A 14,650-nucleotide genomic window follows, 5' to 3' on the forward strand; every position below is an offset into this window, starting at 1 on the left:
CCGCTCTACTGCCGCTCGCCGACTTTCAGCGATTTCGCTTTATCTAATCGCGGGATGATAAAACAGCGCGACTCCCGCGTGTCTCGCGCCTCACGCGGGCGTCCTCAGCCTCCGCCCGGGAGCCTGCGTCCTCCACGCGCGTGCTTCGAGCAGCGACCGATAACGTCCGCATTGCCTCATCAGCGCATATCTCCAGGATCGCCCCGCGCCATAAGCGACCCTGTGTTATTCAGTACAAGGCACACATTAGCGGCACCGCGCGTGTCTCTGGCGACCGTAGTGCACGCGCGCACCAAGCCGCCTTCGGTCCGTTAAATCTAGGCGTTCGCAATAAAACTGCACGTACTCGATGCAAACAAAGAATTTAATTTTCATGCTTCCATTGAAACTACGACGCATTGTGTGGCGCGTTTGCTGAGACTGACCTGAGGCTGTGTTTCCTAAAACCAAGTAACGGAATCTAAACTGAAGCCGTTCTCTCTTATTTAGATATTTAGGAAACTTCAGATGAACAGACAGTCGAAACTGGCACTGCTGGCCAGTATCTGGCGGCCGACATCGGCGCGCGTCACAATACTTCAAGCAATATAAATGTTTCGCCACAACTTAACGTTCGAGGGGTTAATAGATAACCTTTTTTTATGTCCAGTTCGCCAAGCTTTATCTAAACTGTGTAAATTGTGTAAATATACCAGCGGACTGTGACAAACAAACGATCGAGCGACCGAATCCACATCATTACTATTTTAATTGTGCATTGTGAACCTCTCTGACTAATTATAAAGTAAACAATCTCTATAATCGGAAATTAAGATAAAAGCTTCATTGTTTAATCGGGCGCAGGTTCTCTCTATGATCTTTACCAGTCATTACACTAAAACGTACCTGAAAGTACCCAGTTTGCGTGGAGACCCTTGTGTGCAGCGAGCTAGGACATAATATCGCGTTCGGTTCCTGGCGGGTGAGGTGAGTCCTGCGTGAAGGAGGCGGGCGGAGTACTCACCGAATTGGTATTCGTGTTTGGTGGTTTGCATGGTGGCGTCCATCGCGGACGGCGTGGTCAGAGCGCGGCGCGATCGAGAGAGGGCGGCGCGAGAGACGGCATAGTGTCGCGCTGAGAGTGCGCTCGCGACGGTCGGTGGCGCGCGAGTCTCTCGGCGGCGGCCGACCACCGTCCTCGCGCCTCGCTCCCTCCCTCCCGGCCTCGCCGCGCGCACGGACCTCCTCCCTCGGCGTCAGCTGTCTCTGTTGCTCGTCTTCTTTAGATTACGCTTGCGTTATCCGCATCTCTCTCGATAACCACCGCGACTGTGTACTATGTGCCGTGATACATAGAGGCGCATCCTATATAGGGTCCATTCACAGCACAGCGGAGCCGAGCAGCCGAGCATCCGATAGCAGCTTTTCATGACTTTAATAGGAAAATAAATAATAACAACATGCTACTAAAATGTTATGTATTTGGTGTAACTCGATCTTGTCAATAGTTAATTGTATTACTACAGCGGAGTAGTTTGTGGAATGCAGTTTTAGATGGAATTAAACTAACACCTTTTCACAATATTGTTTTTTAAACTGAAGTTTCTCAACCCATAATAATCAAAGATATAATAATTAAAAATAAATGAAATTTAAATCTTTGGACGCTGGGGATCTGGAATTTACTAAGTCTATCATGGCATATTGTAATACTCCTTGAAAGTAAAGTTCTGTTCCTAAGGGAGATTTTGACCTGATTGCATAAAAATTGTAAAGGATTACGGTTGCTCCAGGTAGGTGGACGAGGAAGTAGGGAGCTCAAGGACGTCTCGCGTCGAGTGGTCACTGGAGTCCGTTGCCTTAGTAACAGAACATAACTTAACGTTTTCTGACTTAAATTGTTTTATTGATTGACTTCGCCTGCCACGTCTATCTCACTTCATTTCTATGTTGCGCGTCGAACTCTGAAGTTGACGAGTTCGATGAGAACGCTGACCGGTGCTTGGAGAGCAAAAAGCACCGAGAGTGGATGCGGAACATTGTCATGTCATGGACGACGGCGGCTTCGCGTTGTCCCGTCCCGGGCGAATATACGGAGCGAGGGAGAATATACTTTATTGCACACCAAAACACAATTAACGTAAAAAACAGTTAACAGGCAGGTACAATTGTAGAATAGGCAGTCTTATCACTAAAAGCGAACTCTTCCAGACCACCGTTTTATCTACAGAAATTCTTTAAAAGATACAGAAGGTACGTTAGGGTGCATTAAATATTAACAATATCTAGAGTGAACTATCAATATTAAAGAAATACATACATATATATCATAAATATATAGTTACAGTTCATTTAAAATATGAAATCACTCTGTGATTTACATACCAATACCCTACATACATACATACATACATACATACATACATACACATAATAAATGAACAGTATAGTCGGTGATGTAGTCAGTAATGTAGTTAGAGGCAGCCACGATGAAAGGGTTTTGTTAATCTCGCAAAAACTTTTGCTTAGAAGTATAGCAGTAGTTTTATGATAGTGTTCAAACGTTGTTCTCTCACCGATACTTCAAGGTTGGTGTGGCGGCGGGAGAGGAGCTGGATGTGGCAGTCTATGAACTTTTTAGTAATATTACATTTTAAGCACATCGTTGTCTAGGCTCCTATGCGCCTTTTCCCAATATTGCTATTGACATTTTCACGTGTTGTTCACGTCTCGGCGCTGAATTTTCAGAAGATACACTTTTCAAACCTGTGCTTTCAGACTTTTAATATTAAATGTTATAAACATAACAAAGACGTTACCTTTCAGATGGCTTGAAAGTATCTGGTGTTTGAGAGAGAGAGAAGAGAGTACCAGCTCAAGAGTTGAACTAATAATATAAAACTGTATGTAATTGTTATTATTTTACCTAAATATTGCAACGAACGGACGTAAACGGCGGGTTGTGGTGGGTGGTGGAGGAAAGGGATTTCCAGTTGTCGAACTTAAAGAGGCGACATTGCGGAGTGCTAATGCTTCTTAGAACCGCTTCTCTAAGAATGACCTGCGTATCGATGAAAGGGTTATATATGGAAACCGTGCCTGATACCTATATCATACTATGTGCGGTTGTGCGGTTGTCAGTCAATGTTACTTTGAGAACTGTTCCTTAATAAAGTTCGCACAATATGTAAGCTACATCACATTATATAACGATGAGTACAGAATTAAAAACGCTATGCAACGAAACATTCATATCTACACTTGTTTCAATGAGCAGTTAAACCAAAAAGATAGCATTACAAACACAACGCGGTCGGCGCGAGAACGGATCTCCTCATCTCCTCAACGGACGGCGATTTCAATCTGGTAGTAGATGCATTCGCAAAGCAGCTGTCTTTGAGCCGTTATAATAATAATAATAATAATAAACTTGAAACACCCTTGAAACTAAATTATAATAGTTATACTATAGATCCGCCAATAACAGATGAACAAAAAATAATTAGCTGGAAACAAAAAACACTACACGGAAAACATCCTAACCAACTCCAACAAGAACATATTATTATAGACTCAGAGGCATCAAACGCGTGGTTATCCAAAGGCAATATATACAAAGAAACTGAAGGATTTATGTTGGCCATCCAAGATCAAGTCATTAAAACTAGAAACTATCAGAAGTATATTATTAAAGATCCATCAGTAGTCTCAGATAGATGCCGCCTATGCAACACAAATCAAGAAACAATAGATCATATAACAGGGGGTTGTCCATTTTTAGCCAATAAACAGTACACAGAAAGACATAATAACGTTGCAAAACAAATCCATCACAGTTAGCACTTAAATATAACCTATTAGATGAAACAGAACCATACTACAAATATAAACCTACAAGTGTACTCAACAATGAGTCAGTAAAACTGTACTGGGACCGAGACATCATTACCGACAAAACCACGACAAATAATAGACCGGATATTACACTAACACTAAAAGATAGAAAAATTACATATTTGATAGATATTGCAATACCTAATTCTGAAAATATAAGGAGAAATACACACTGAGAAAATACAAAAATATATACCACTAGCAGATGAAATACGACAAATGTGGCATCAACACACCGTTAAAATGATACCCGTAATAATTTCATCAACCGGACTCATTCCAAAATCATTACACACATCGCTCTCAGAACTTGATCTTAATAAATATTCATACATCGCTTTACAAAAATCTGTAATAATTGACACCTGTTCCATAGTGCGACGATTCCTTACATCCACTACTCAAACCCCTACAACACTACACAATGAACCAACTCACTTGGCGTAAGCCCGTGCTAGGTTCACACTTACCAGCATTAGCTGAGAAAAAAAATATATCCATAAACCATAATAATAATAATAAAACATTTATTTCAGAAAAAATCCATAAAATAATAATAAAACACTAGTCAGCACACAAACAGTTCAACAATACAAATAGAAAATGAACAGTATACTAATTCAATTAATTAAATATACAAAGGAAATGAATTAGAAACACATAATTATATCAATACAGTAGTAACCACTCTATGTCAATATTAGCTATCATTATGTCAATCAGTCAATTAATTTGGAGAAAAAATAAAATAAAAAGAAAATCATACACATTTCATAATGAAGAGTAAAATAATAATAGGGATATGTCAGTCTTGTCCGGTAATTATACACATCCATTTATGTTGGATCGGACAATCAGCGCGAGAAGCAATCATCCCGAGAATGCCATTACTACTGTCTCTCACTCGTCTTAAAAAAGAGGCAACCTTTTTTCGGATTATAGCTTGATAGCCATCCGTCCGGGCATCAGCAAACATTTGCGACGCACTGCAGTAGGGAGGCAGCCGCAATAGCACCCTGAAGATGTTGTTATATTGAACGCGCAGGACCCTGGCAGCCCGATGAGTATGATTCACCCATAGACTGCTCGCGTAAAACGATTGGCAAAATGCCTTAAACAAAGAAATTTTTACTGGGGAGGAGCACCGAGCGAATCTACGGGCAACCATGTTTCCTCGGACCGCCAATGCCCTGCGCTCCCGCTCCAAATCTGCGTCATCGGACAAATCATCCGTTACAATGTGGCCCAGGTACTTAAAACTGGTCACTCTCTGCAGTTCCTCATCATATAATTTAATTGAAGGAACACGAACTGGAACGGGTGCACCTGACCTACCATTGAAAAGCAGAACTTTACTTTTTGCTTTACTGTAGGTCAGTCCATGCTCCCCAGCGTAGGTCTCGCATATAGCCAGCATCTTACGAATAGCACCTACCGATGGCCTCAGCAGCACCATATCGTCCGCGAAGCTAATATTATTGACGCATACACTATCAATATGACAACCGGTATGAGTGCTGCTGAGCTCACCGATAAGGTCATTTATGTACAAGTTAAATAACAAAGGAGAGGTCAGCCCCCCCTGCCTCACGCCACACTCCATGCCATATGGCCCGGACAAAGCTCCCGCCCATCTCACCTGGTTCCGCTGGCAGTGGTACCATTCCTGTAACACTGATATGACCTCAACCTTATGTTATGTCTCCTTCATTAGCTTTTGGGCAACTGTTCTCCTGGTTGAGCCCTTGCTCGTCCCTGTTCTAGCGGAGCTGAAGAGGCCGTCGCGTCGGACCGCCAATTATTCTTCCATCCTGATAAAACAACAATAAAAGACCACTTGAATAGAATGGGTAACAAACTGCTACCGGCGAGCAAGTTGGTTGACTACTTCACCAAGTATGAGCAACTAACCTGATGATGAGAATAGTGACGTCAGCATTCGTGACATCATGCTTTTAAAAAATTTCAGCATTGATCAATATCAGATTGCTGATACTAAATTGAGCTCGAACGTACCTACTCACAGACCGACTGGACCCAACTAAAGAAGTAATCCTTAACGCCTCCAAAGGATCTGCGCAGATGGATAACGCACGGATTACTCAGAGCTAAGGTAAAAAACATAAGTCCATCGGTAGAATACCTATTTAAATATCATCTTTGATTATTGCAAACGATAACAAAATTCTGATCCATCTACTCTTACTTCAGATCGATCGAACGAACAACAACGTGCGTCCGAACATCATCTCTCTAGAGCTACTATGTAGTGGAGCAACGGCTATCACAGCGAACGACGTCTTCGGTACAAGTTTATTTGCAAGTAGATATTTACAAGCTCCGAACAGCGGCAATCGGGGCCTCCGTCTATCGAACAACGATATCGGCTCGGATCTTCCCTTTGTCGTTTGCTTACATTCACTTACTAATTCCGTTACCCTAATTTGTTTATTTAATTTATTTAATAATTAATTTATGTACAGATATTAAAAAAGCCTTTGATAGAGTAGACCATAAAATGTCACTATAACAGCTCGCATTTAATGGGAACCGCGGCAATGCGTGGAGTTTGCTAAATCTCATATATTATATGTTTAAAGCCGTACAAAACAATTCTCTCTGACGGCTATGCACCAGATCTTAATCTTGTTACATAAAGGGTTCCGTCCTGCGTCCCCTCTTGTTGTCGTCTTTTGTATTAAGGGTAACAGTTTCAAATTCTGTAACAACATGATTTACGCTAATAACCTTAAAAAAATTACACATTTAGTGATATTAGTGAACACCAATACATTTTAACATGTAATAAACAAGCTCTACAATATGATTCTCGACATGGTAGAGTCCCAAGTGAAGTACAGGAAGACGTAGTTCGTAGGTACTCTCCTTATACATCCATTTAGCGTAATGTGCTAGGAGCGTCGTCAGTTTTTTAATAAGTAAATTAAGATCCGTAGGTTTTAAATTGAATGTTTTTGTTTCCTAGCGCTAAGTTCAGTAGAGTAGAGTAACAGAACTCTAATGCGGAGCGCCGCGTATCAGAGCCGCTGTGTAATATTGCTTACTACAACATTATCGCTTCATCGTGGAAGATTTTCATGAACGCTTGTTCTTGTACGGTATTTTTTTTCTCAAAAATTTGAACTGGGGCGGGATGAAATCCGCCGGAAAAGTGTCATTGCATTCTAGGACATGACTTAACATTGTAACAAGAATATTGTGCTCGCTCGTCGCTCTACAGTGTAGCGACGTCTCTCTGTGAATAAACAAAACCTACTTCGCAAAAGTTCGGCAGTAGGGTAGCGGCATCAATCACCAATTAGAAAAAAATGAAACGAAATCTAGGATATGTACGATTTCCGAACAAGAATATATATTGCGTGATTTATTAGGTTGTTGTTGAGATGGCAGCCGTGAGGATGCGCCTGTGTGCGTGCAGGGAGTGGCCGGTGTGAGTGCGGCGCGGCGACGTGCCCGCGGCCGGCGTGCCCTCACGTACCGGCCGCCCGCGCCTGCTTGCGACTGTTGCGACACCGCACACCAGATAACCGCTGTCCGACGGATTGCTTTTGCCTACCATTTAGCTGGTAGCCTAAGGGGCTATTCCACGTTGGCGCGTAGGTGAGCTCGCGGGCTCAACTTACACTAGCTATAGTAAGAGCAGTACTTCGTATAATAGAATTTGCCACGGGATCGGAATCGCGACCCACTAAAGAGATCAGGTGAGAAACTGAGTGGGTTGTATCTGGGGACTAGTTCGCTCGTTGAGCTCTCGAATGGGCCGATATTTTGATTTTTTTTTACATAGTGGGCGTATGGTGGATAGTCGTGCAAAGAGATCGATCACAGAAACAGAAACGATGACAGTTCCGAGATGTCTTCACTTTTAATATGTCATGTGTTTCGATTTCACTCGAGCGAAGACATCACGACTGTGCCGAAGCACACCACCCGAAGCGAGCCGATGTTTCACGAGTAGTTGCGGCTCGCATCCACGACGTGGCACGCCTTCGCTTCGTTTATCGTGTCCGGATTTGAATTTTTTTCATGGTATATGTTAGTACAAATTCAAGTGTTAAATCAACACCCAACAAATGATCACTTAATATCTCATTCCTATAACCCTTCCTCAAATCATACCATAATTCCTCCTTCACACCCCATAACTTCTCCGTGACAACCAGATAAACCTTTTTGGGAAAAAAAATCAGAATTAAAAAATAACGTTCCAGTTCTTAAACGAATTCCCCGTGGTGCGAGGATTGCAGCATCACAATCGTTACCAAATTTGATCAAAAACGTTATAATACAGAATTCTGTTTCAGCCTGGGAGCGTGTCCTTCTTTTTCCATACAGAATTTTAAACATTAGGCCTAACAAAAATATTAAAACGACTATAACACAAACAATCAAAGATAATTGTAGCAATAACACATATACCTCTAGCAATGATTTCAATAATGATTCATTCATCTTGACAAACAAAAAATCCCACTCTGAGACCACATTTTTTAGAAAAGTTGAAACTAGACTCGGTGATGGTCATATAAGGGGTGCTGCAAATCTTTTGTTTTCAACTGACGTAATAGCACCTAATACCTCCGATACTTTGCAAGCTCTCGAAAGTAAACACGCAGATCCGTCATCAAACATATTTTTTCCTGACCCTCCCAGCTCTGAACAAGCCGTAGAGGTGTCCATGGAGGATGTTTCTGGTTCTGCTGGCGGGCTTAATAGCCTAACTCCACAGCACCTTAAAGATCTAACTAGTGGCAGCTGTGGCGCTGTCGGCCAATCGCTTTTTAAAAGATTTAATTAATTTTATGCTTTCGGGCGAAGTCAATGATAAAATCATTGACATTCTCTATGGTGCAAAATGTGATTTCGTTTAGCAACCTCTCTTCGCCTGGGGGCACCTTGCTGTGTTCAGCATCACTGCCAGTGTGGCAATATTGTCGACCGCTTTGGTTACCACGGGCTCTCATGCGCAAAAAACGCTGGCAGAATATCCCCCCACGCCAGCATGACATCATCCGTCGGGCCCTTGTCAGCGCCGGCGTTCCAGCCATTCTAGAACCGAATGGTTTGGTGCGAGGCGATGGTAAGAGACTAGACGGTATGTCGATTATTCCCTGGAAGATGGATCGGTCGCTCGTTTGGGATGCGACTTGTGTAGATACCATGGCACCGACACATCTTCCTGCGACTAATTCTAACGCTGGCAGCGCTGCTTCAACGGCTGAAGGCCTCGAACGGCGGAAATATGATAATCTTTCTAAAGATTTCATTTTTGTTCCATTTGGGGTAGAAACTTTGGGCCTCTGGGGTCCATCTGCTAAAATCTTTTTTAAGGACCTTAAAAAAAATTATTTGAGGCCTCAGGAGACCAAAAGACCGGTACGTATTTTGCACAAAGAATTAGCATTGCTATCCAGCGTGGAAATGCTGCCAGCCTTCTGGGAACGCTGCCAACTGGCGGTGAGCTAGCACAGATTTTCTATTTATAAGTAGCTTTACCTACATAATTATTATATAATTTTTTTATAGTGTATCAAGGTAATTTTTAAGACGACGGATCCAAATCGGTACTGCATCTTCCTACTAGGAAGTGATTTATTTAGGCTCTTTCAAAGAGTGAGCTCGATGCGAATCTCCTGCTGTATCAGGCACTGAAACATTACTCCCATTATCTTCCCCTTCGGCGAAACAATACGCGGGGTCAGGAAGATCAAGAATCCGGGAGTCTTGCTGGATACATCCATCACCTTTCGGTCTTCCATAAAATATGAGCCACCGCGGTGCTTTTTTTTCATCGATAGACCTTTTGATCAGCCAACGTAGTAAAATGGCGCGGGCGAGAAGCCACCTCGCAGTCCCCGTAGCCCGTAGGGACTGTCGAGTGCCGAGTGCGGGGGCGCCCAGCACTCTACTGTCGGTCCGGTGGTGAGGTGGTGCAAGGTGGCTCCTGTGGGCCGCTCACGGTGTGTCTCTCTAGACGACGTTCTTTGGGATGATCCCGAGGATGAGATCCCGTCCTATCATTAGTGCGGGTACCAGCAAAGGCGGGACTTTCGGCGCGCACTGCGATGCCGTCGATACCCTCACGTCGAGGTACGTCCTCACGGATCTTTGCTGATAGACGCTACCAGTAGCAGCAGCTAAAGCAAAGGTCGCTGTTGAACTCATCGCGAAATTTGGTCCATAGTATCAGCCCGCTAAGTTTCCCGTCCGATGTTCTCAATGGATCAAACCTGGCGACAGGAGAACTTGCGAATTAGCAGCTCTTAAACGCTTGGAGTGCCCGGCAGTTGTTATCGAACCTTCGCCTCCTGGTTAGTTCTCGAATTGCGATAATCGATAATGTGTCTGGATCTAACGTGATATTTAGTGACGCAATTAGGATCAGATATATCGCTGCCGACGTCGCGGATAAGGTGCTTAGCAGCGAAGAGTTGTGAAAGGCGATACTCCACTTCTGCGAGATGGTGGTGCTAGAGTGAGAGGGGTAGAGCTCTTCCCATTCTGCACCGGTCCACAGTTATCGAGCCGGGGGCCAGAGAGCGAACTTCGTCCAGATTTGGTCCCCGTAGGAAGGCTAGGGCCGACTAAGAGGGTCGAGGTCGCTCGGTGTGCTACCAGTACTCCAGCGCACCGCACTAGTAGAATAACAACAATTGAACAGCTGGTTATGATCCAGGAGGCTATTCCGAGACACAAGCGGCACTACCTGCGGCAGCGTGACATGCGCCAAGACGGCAAACGTAGAGTTTTCAATTCATACCGACGACTCCGAAAGCTTTGTGTCTTGGGGTGAGCCGCGTCTCTGGTTGCAATGTTGACTACGATAACCCTATTACCTCTTCCGGGTTCTGTCTCAGACGCTTGAGTGGAAGTCTAGGGGTTTATTTTACTCGGTGGCAGCTACCACTTTGGCAGTACCACATACACGACGCGCCCTCTAAGCGCGGGGATATTTTTAAAAGGTTCGTCCCAAAAAGGTGTGTAGGCATAGATCCACACGAATATGTATGGAAACCTATTTCGTTCTATGAAATTCTAGTAGTTCCATTCTGTTCGTGCATTCTGGCCTAAAGTGTAGGATGGCCGTTATAAAGTTTAATGAAGACCTCGACCTCACGTCGCGAGGTGCGCGACGGCATTATCTCCTTTTTTCTTTCCCCTACCTAATCGTTAGTAGCCTTACATTATTCCAGCTACGGTCGGACAAGTACCTAAGTGACCTTACGGACTCAACCTAAGAATTTTATTAACACTAGTCCTAGCAAGAGCACTGCTTTGCTGAATCTACCACGGATTGCGACCCCGTGAGATGATCTGGTGAGAAACTCAGTGGGCTGTGAACTATGGGCTAGGTTCGTAACGTCGTTGGTTAGACACGTCGAACTCTTCGTCGATTTGGACGAAAACTGTAACCGCTTACTAAAGAGTGGGCCGTGAGCTCATTTCTAAAATTCACATTTAAAAAAATATGGAATGAACATCATATTATTATATTATCATTATGAAAAGAACGATAAAATTGCCTATTTATTCTCTGCAAAGATTAAAAAGCTATTAGCAAGAGTAAACTTTATAATAACGCCATCTTTATTCGCTAATATAAACTTTGAACATTTTCATTGGCAACATTTTCTAAAAGCAGTTAATGCTTAGTAACTTTATAGATGGAGGAATAATTCTTTTATCTATTTATTTTATTTTTCATGTTGTCTAACAGCTGCTGCGAGCATGCTTACTCGGATTGAAAATTAATGTCGATACATTTTGGTCTAGTTTGTTTTAGTTTACGAGTAATGAAGCTCAGAGCATACGCCATCTGTTGGTGACCTTCTTTTATCACACGACCTCAATTAGTTAATTATTATTGCAATTGGTCCAGAAAAACAGCATCCACTGTGAGTTTCTAACGTCACTGATCAGGAGAATTTCATATTATCGGTTTGTCTTAAATACATTGATCTGGATCATAAATAGGTCTCAATCTGCATCAATCTTGCATCAATCTTTATTGAGTCGAGATCGAGACAAGCATCAGGAGCAGCAGTGATGTCTGCGCAGAGCGGCGCCGCGGCCGCGGTGACGGTGCGGGCCGCCACGCGGGACGACATGCCCCTCGTGCACAACATGATCTATGTGAGTTTGCACGATGCTGTGCTGTGCTGTGCTGTACTGTGCTGTGCTGAGCTGTGCTGTGCTGTGTGTCTGCTTGTGTTTATATTTAATTCGATATGTACGTTCTGCCAAATTATTATTTCAGTACTACATTTAGTTTTGCTGTTGTATCCCCATTGCGACACAGATTGATATTATTAGATCTTTACCTACGAAAGGGTCGTTTAGTATATGTACTCGTTTAGAGAAAGCTAGTTATTTGTTTTTTTTTTTCATTCAAAAATGTTCCCATGAGGTCAATGCATGCCTGCCAGCGCAGTGGTAACTATTCAATGCTCTTTTTAAAGAAGTCAGTTGTGTGGAAGCCAACGCTCTTCAAAGGCTTATTGATCAAAAAGATAGAAATGTAGTGAGAACAAAACAATAATCAAATCAGTACATATAAGTAAAGAACCTGAAAATAAAATATATGTAGATATAATATTTAAAATAAAATTCATTGGAATTAAGAATTTACTGCCAGCCATATAAATAGCTAGTATTATAAAAGGGTAACTTCAAGACGTATTTATTATTTCGGTCAGTGACGATCTTGGAGCCGGTCACTTGTCGTTTGGAAGAAGCTCTACATTGCTTGACGATTTGTCGTGGCGTCGTAATCATTTTCAGTGTCTTGTGCAAATGAGACTATCCAACATAAAAAACAAAACGGATTGAGTGAATTTTTAGGACCCAGGACCCTCAACTATGTGTGATCTGATCTGAACACTACAATGATTCAAACTGTAATTGAAGTTAATTAAATTTACGTGATAAATGTAATTTATGAATATAAAGTAGACGTTTGTTGGTTGCCTTTATATTTCTTTCATAACATAACATCTACCAGATACCTGTGAAAATCGACGAAAGATGTTCAAAAATAATAAAATTTTCTGAAACCAGGAGCTGGCGGCGCACGAGGGCGTCGCTGACGGGCCGAAGCTTTCAATCCAAGGTGCGAATACGAACTAAACATTGTACTAGTCGCATTAAGATGCGTGATCAATACTGATGTCGTTATTTGACTGCGCTTTCGATACAGATCTGGTTTCGGACGGATTCGAGCAGTCTCCGGCGTGGTTCTTCGTGTTGATAGCCGAGCTGGACGGACAGGTGGCCGGGTATGCGCTCTGCAACCGCGCGTACTCCAGCTGGACGGGGCGCGCCGTGTACGTGGAGGACCTGTGGGTGTCGGAGCGGCACCGGCGGCGCGGCGTGGCGCGGGCGCTGCTGCGGGCGCTGTGCGAGCGCTGTGCGGCGGAGCAGGTGACGCGGCTCGACTGGCACGTGCTGGAGGACAACGCGCCGGCGCTGGCGCTGTACGCGCGGCTCGGCGCCCGCGACCTCTACCGCTCCGAGCGTCGCCTGGCGCTGCGTCTGGACGAGCCCTGCATCTTGGCCGTCGCCGCGGGCCACCTGCTGCCGTCCACTCCACCTCAGTCGGGCGCCCATATATTTCCTCGTTTCGATTAATGAATTTAAACAGAAGAACTTCTAATGTCAATGAATCGTTTACTTATAATACATAATACATTTTATGACAAAAAATACATAACATTGTGTAAAATAATTTGTATTTGTGATTCGTTCAGCCTCTCGGTACTTAAAACTGAACTCGAGCCATTTGTTACAAAACTGATCATTCGTGAGCACGCTCAACATTACAAACATAATAATAGTTTTTAAGCTATTGCATTAGGGATGTAAACCGGTTCGAAGAAAACCGGAGAAAAACCGGTTTTTATACATACCGATAAATACCGGTTTTTATTTAAGAATACCGGTTTTTTACGCTTTACATTCACAGCTCACACCAGTGCAACCAGATCAAATATACAAGCTACAAATATAAAAAAAACCGTGTTTCAGAATCAAATTACCGTGCATTACATTTAAAAACTACAGTGCAATAACCACATATGGTTGGTTGGTAGACTTTTAGCGTACGAAATGAGGACCGTGACCAAAATATCCACATATCTGCACCCAACACTCAGAAATGGCTTTCGCCAACCAGAGCACATGTTGTCTGCAAAAAAGATGGTGCATCGTGAACTGGGGAATCTTCTTGAAAAATTTTTAACTGTCGCTTTATCATCGGAACAGCCAGAAAAAACCACAAACAATTTTAAAAACCCTGGTATTCTGGACTTTTTGCATTCGCGAAAACGGGATATTCCGAACGCCACGGCGGCCACAGTGAATATAGAGCGAATGTATATTGAGACTGAAGCTGCTACAGAAAACCACACCGAAATTGCTGGCACGTGCTAACATCCAGAAGGAGCAGGCTTCTGAATGATGCAGTGGACCAACTATGCCTCTTGCACCAAAATTTTAATTTAATACAATAGTATTAAATCAAAAATAAAAAGCTTTTTATTATTGGATAATATATATAATCATTAAAAGCCTATATAAAATATGCTCACCCAATTAATTGTATGAAAAAAACTCTTCGTTTGTACGTAAATTTGTTTTATTTAGTGATTATTTAGCCTTTATGGAAAAAACCTAAAAATACCTAAAAAAACCGGACCGGAGCCAGAAATTGTAATCGGTTCACATCGCTATATTGCATAGATTTTATCGCGGGCCTTGG

At 42.9% G+C, this 14,650-nt stretch overlaps 2 protein-coding genes across 7 annotated transcripts in view; one reads left to right on the plus strand and one right to left on the minus strand.

The window, feature by feature from the left end:
- The window catches only part of Gata-beta (transcription factor BCFI), a 43,788-nt gene extending 42,607 nt beyond the window's left edge, over positions 1 to 1,181 (minus strand). For 2 of the 4 annotated variants that reach the window (XM_038015621.2, XM_062672345.1), the window contains exon 1: positions 1,004 to 1,181. In XM_038015621.2, coding sequence (XP_037871549.1) covers positions 1,004 to 1,046 — 43 coding nt within the window. In that variant the 5' untranslated portion in view covers positions 1,047 to 1,181. 4 annotated transcript variants of the gene reach the window in all.
- A 10,335-nt stretch (positions 1,182 to 11,516) lies between these two features.
- Positions 11,517 to 14,515, plus strand: LOC101738073 (thialysine N-epsilon-acetyltransferase). Of its 3 annotated transcripts, XM_012688910.4 has the most exons (4): positions 11,517 to 11,789; positions 11,869 to 12,027; positions 12,952 to 13,003; positions 13,091 to 14,515. In XM_012688910.4, the coding sequence occupies exons 2-4, from the start codon at positions 11,941 to 11,943 to the stop codon at positions 13,519 to 13,521; spliced, it is 570 nt and encodes a 189-aa protein (XP_012544364.1). In that variant the 5' UTR covers positions 11,517 to 11,789; positions 11,869 to 11,940; the 3' UTR covers positions 13,522 to 14,515. The 3 variants fall into 3 exon arrangements, with proteins under 3 accessions (XP_012544364.1, XP_062528788.1, XP_062528789.1); XM_062672804.1 differs by having other exon boundaries at positions 11,521 to 12,027; XM_062672805.1 differs by lacking the exon at positions 11,517 to 11,789 and having other exon boundaries at positions 12,000 to 12,124.
- Positions 14,516 to 14,650: the final 135 nt, after the last annotated feature.

Source organism: Bombyx mori, chromosome 15, assembly GCF_030269925.1.
Source record: "Bombyx mori chromosome 15, ASM3026992v2".
NCBI lineage: Eukaryota > Metazoa > Arthropoda > Insecta > Lepidoptera > Bombycidae > Bombyx > Bombyx mori.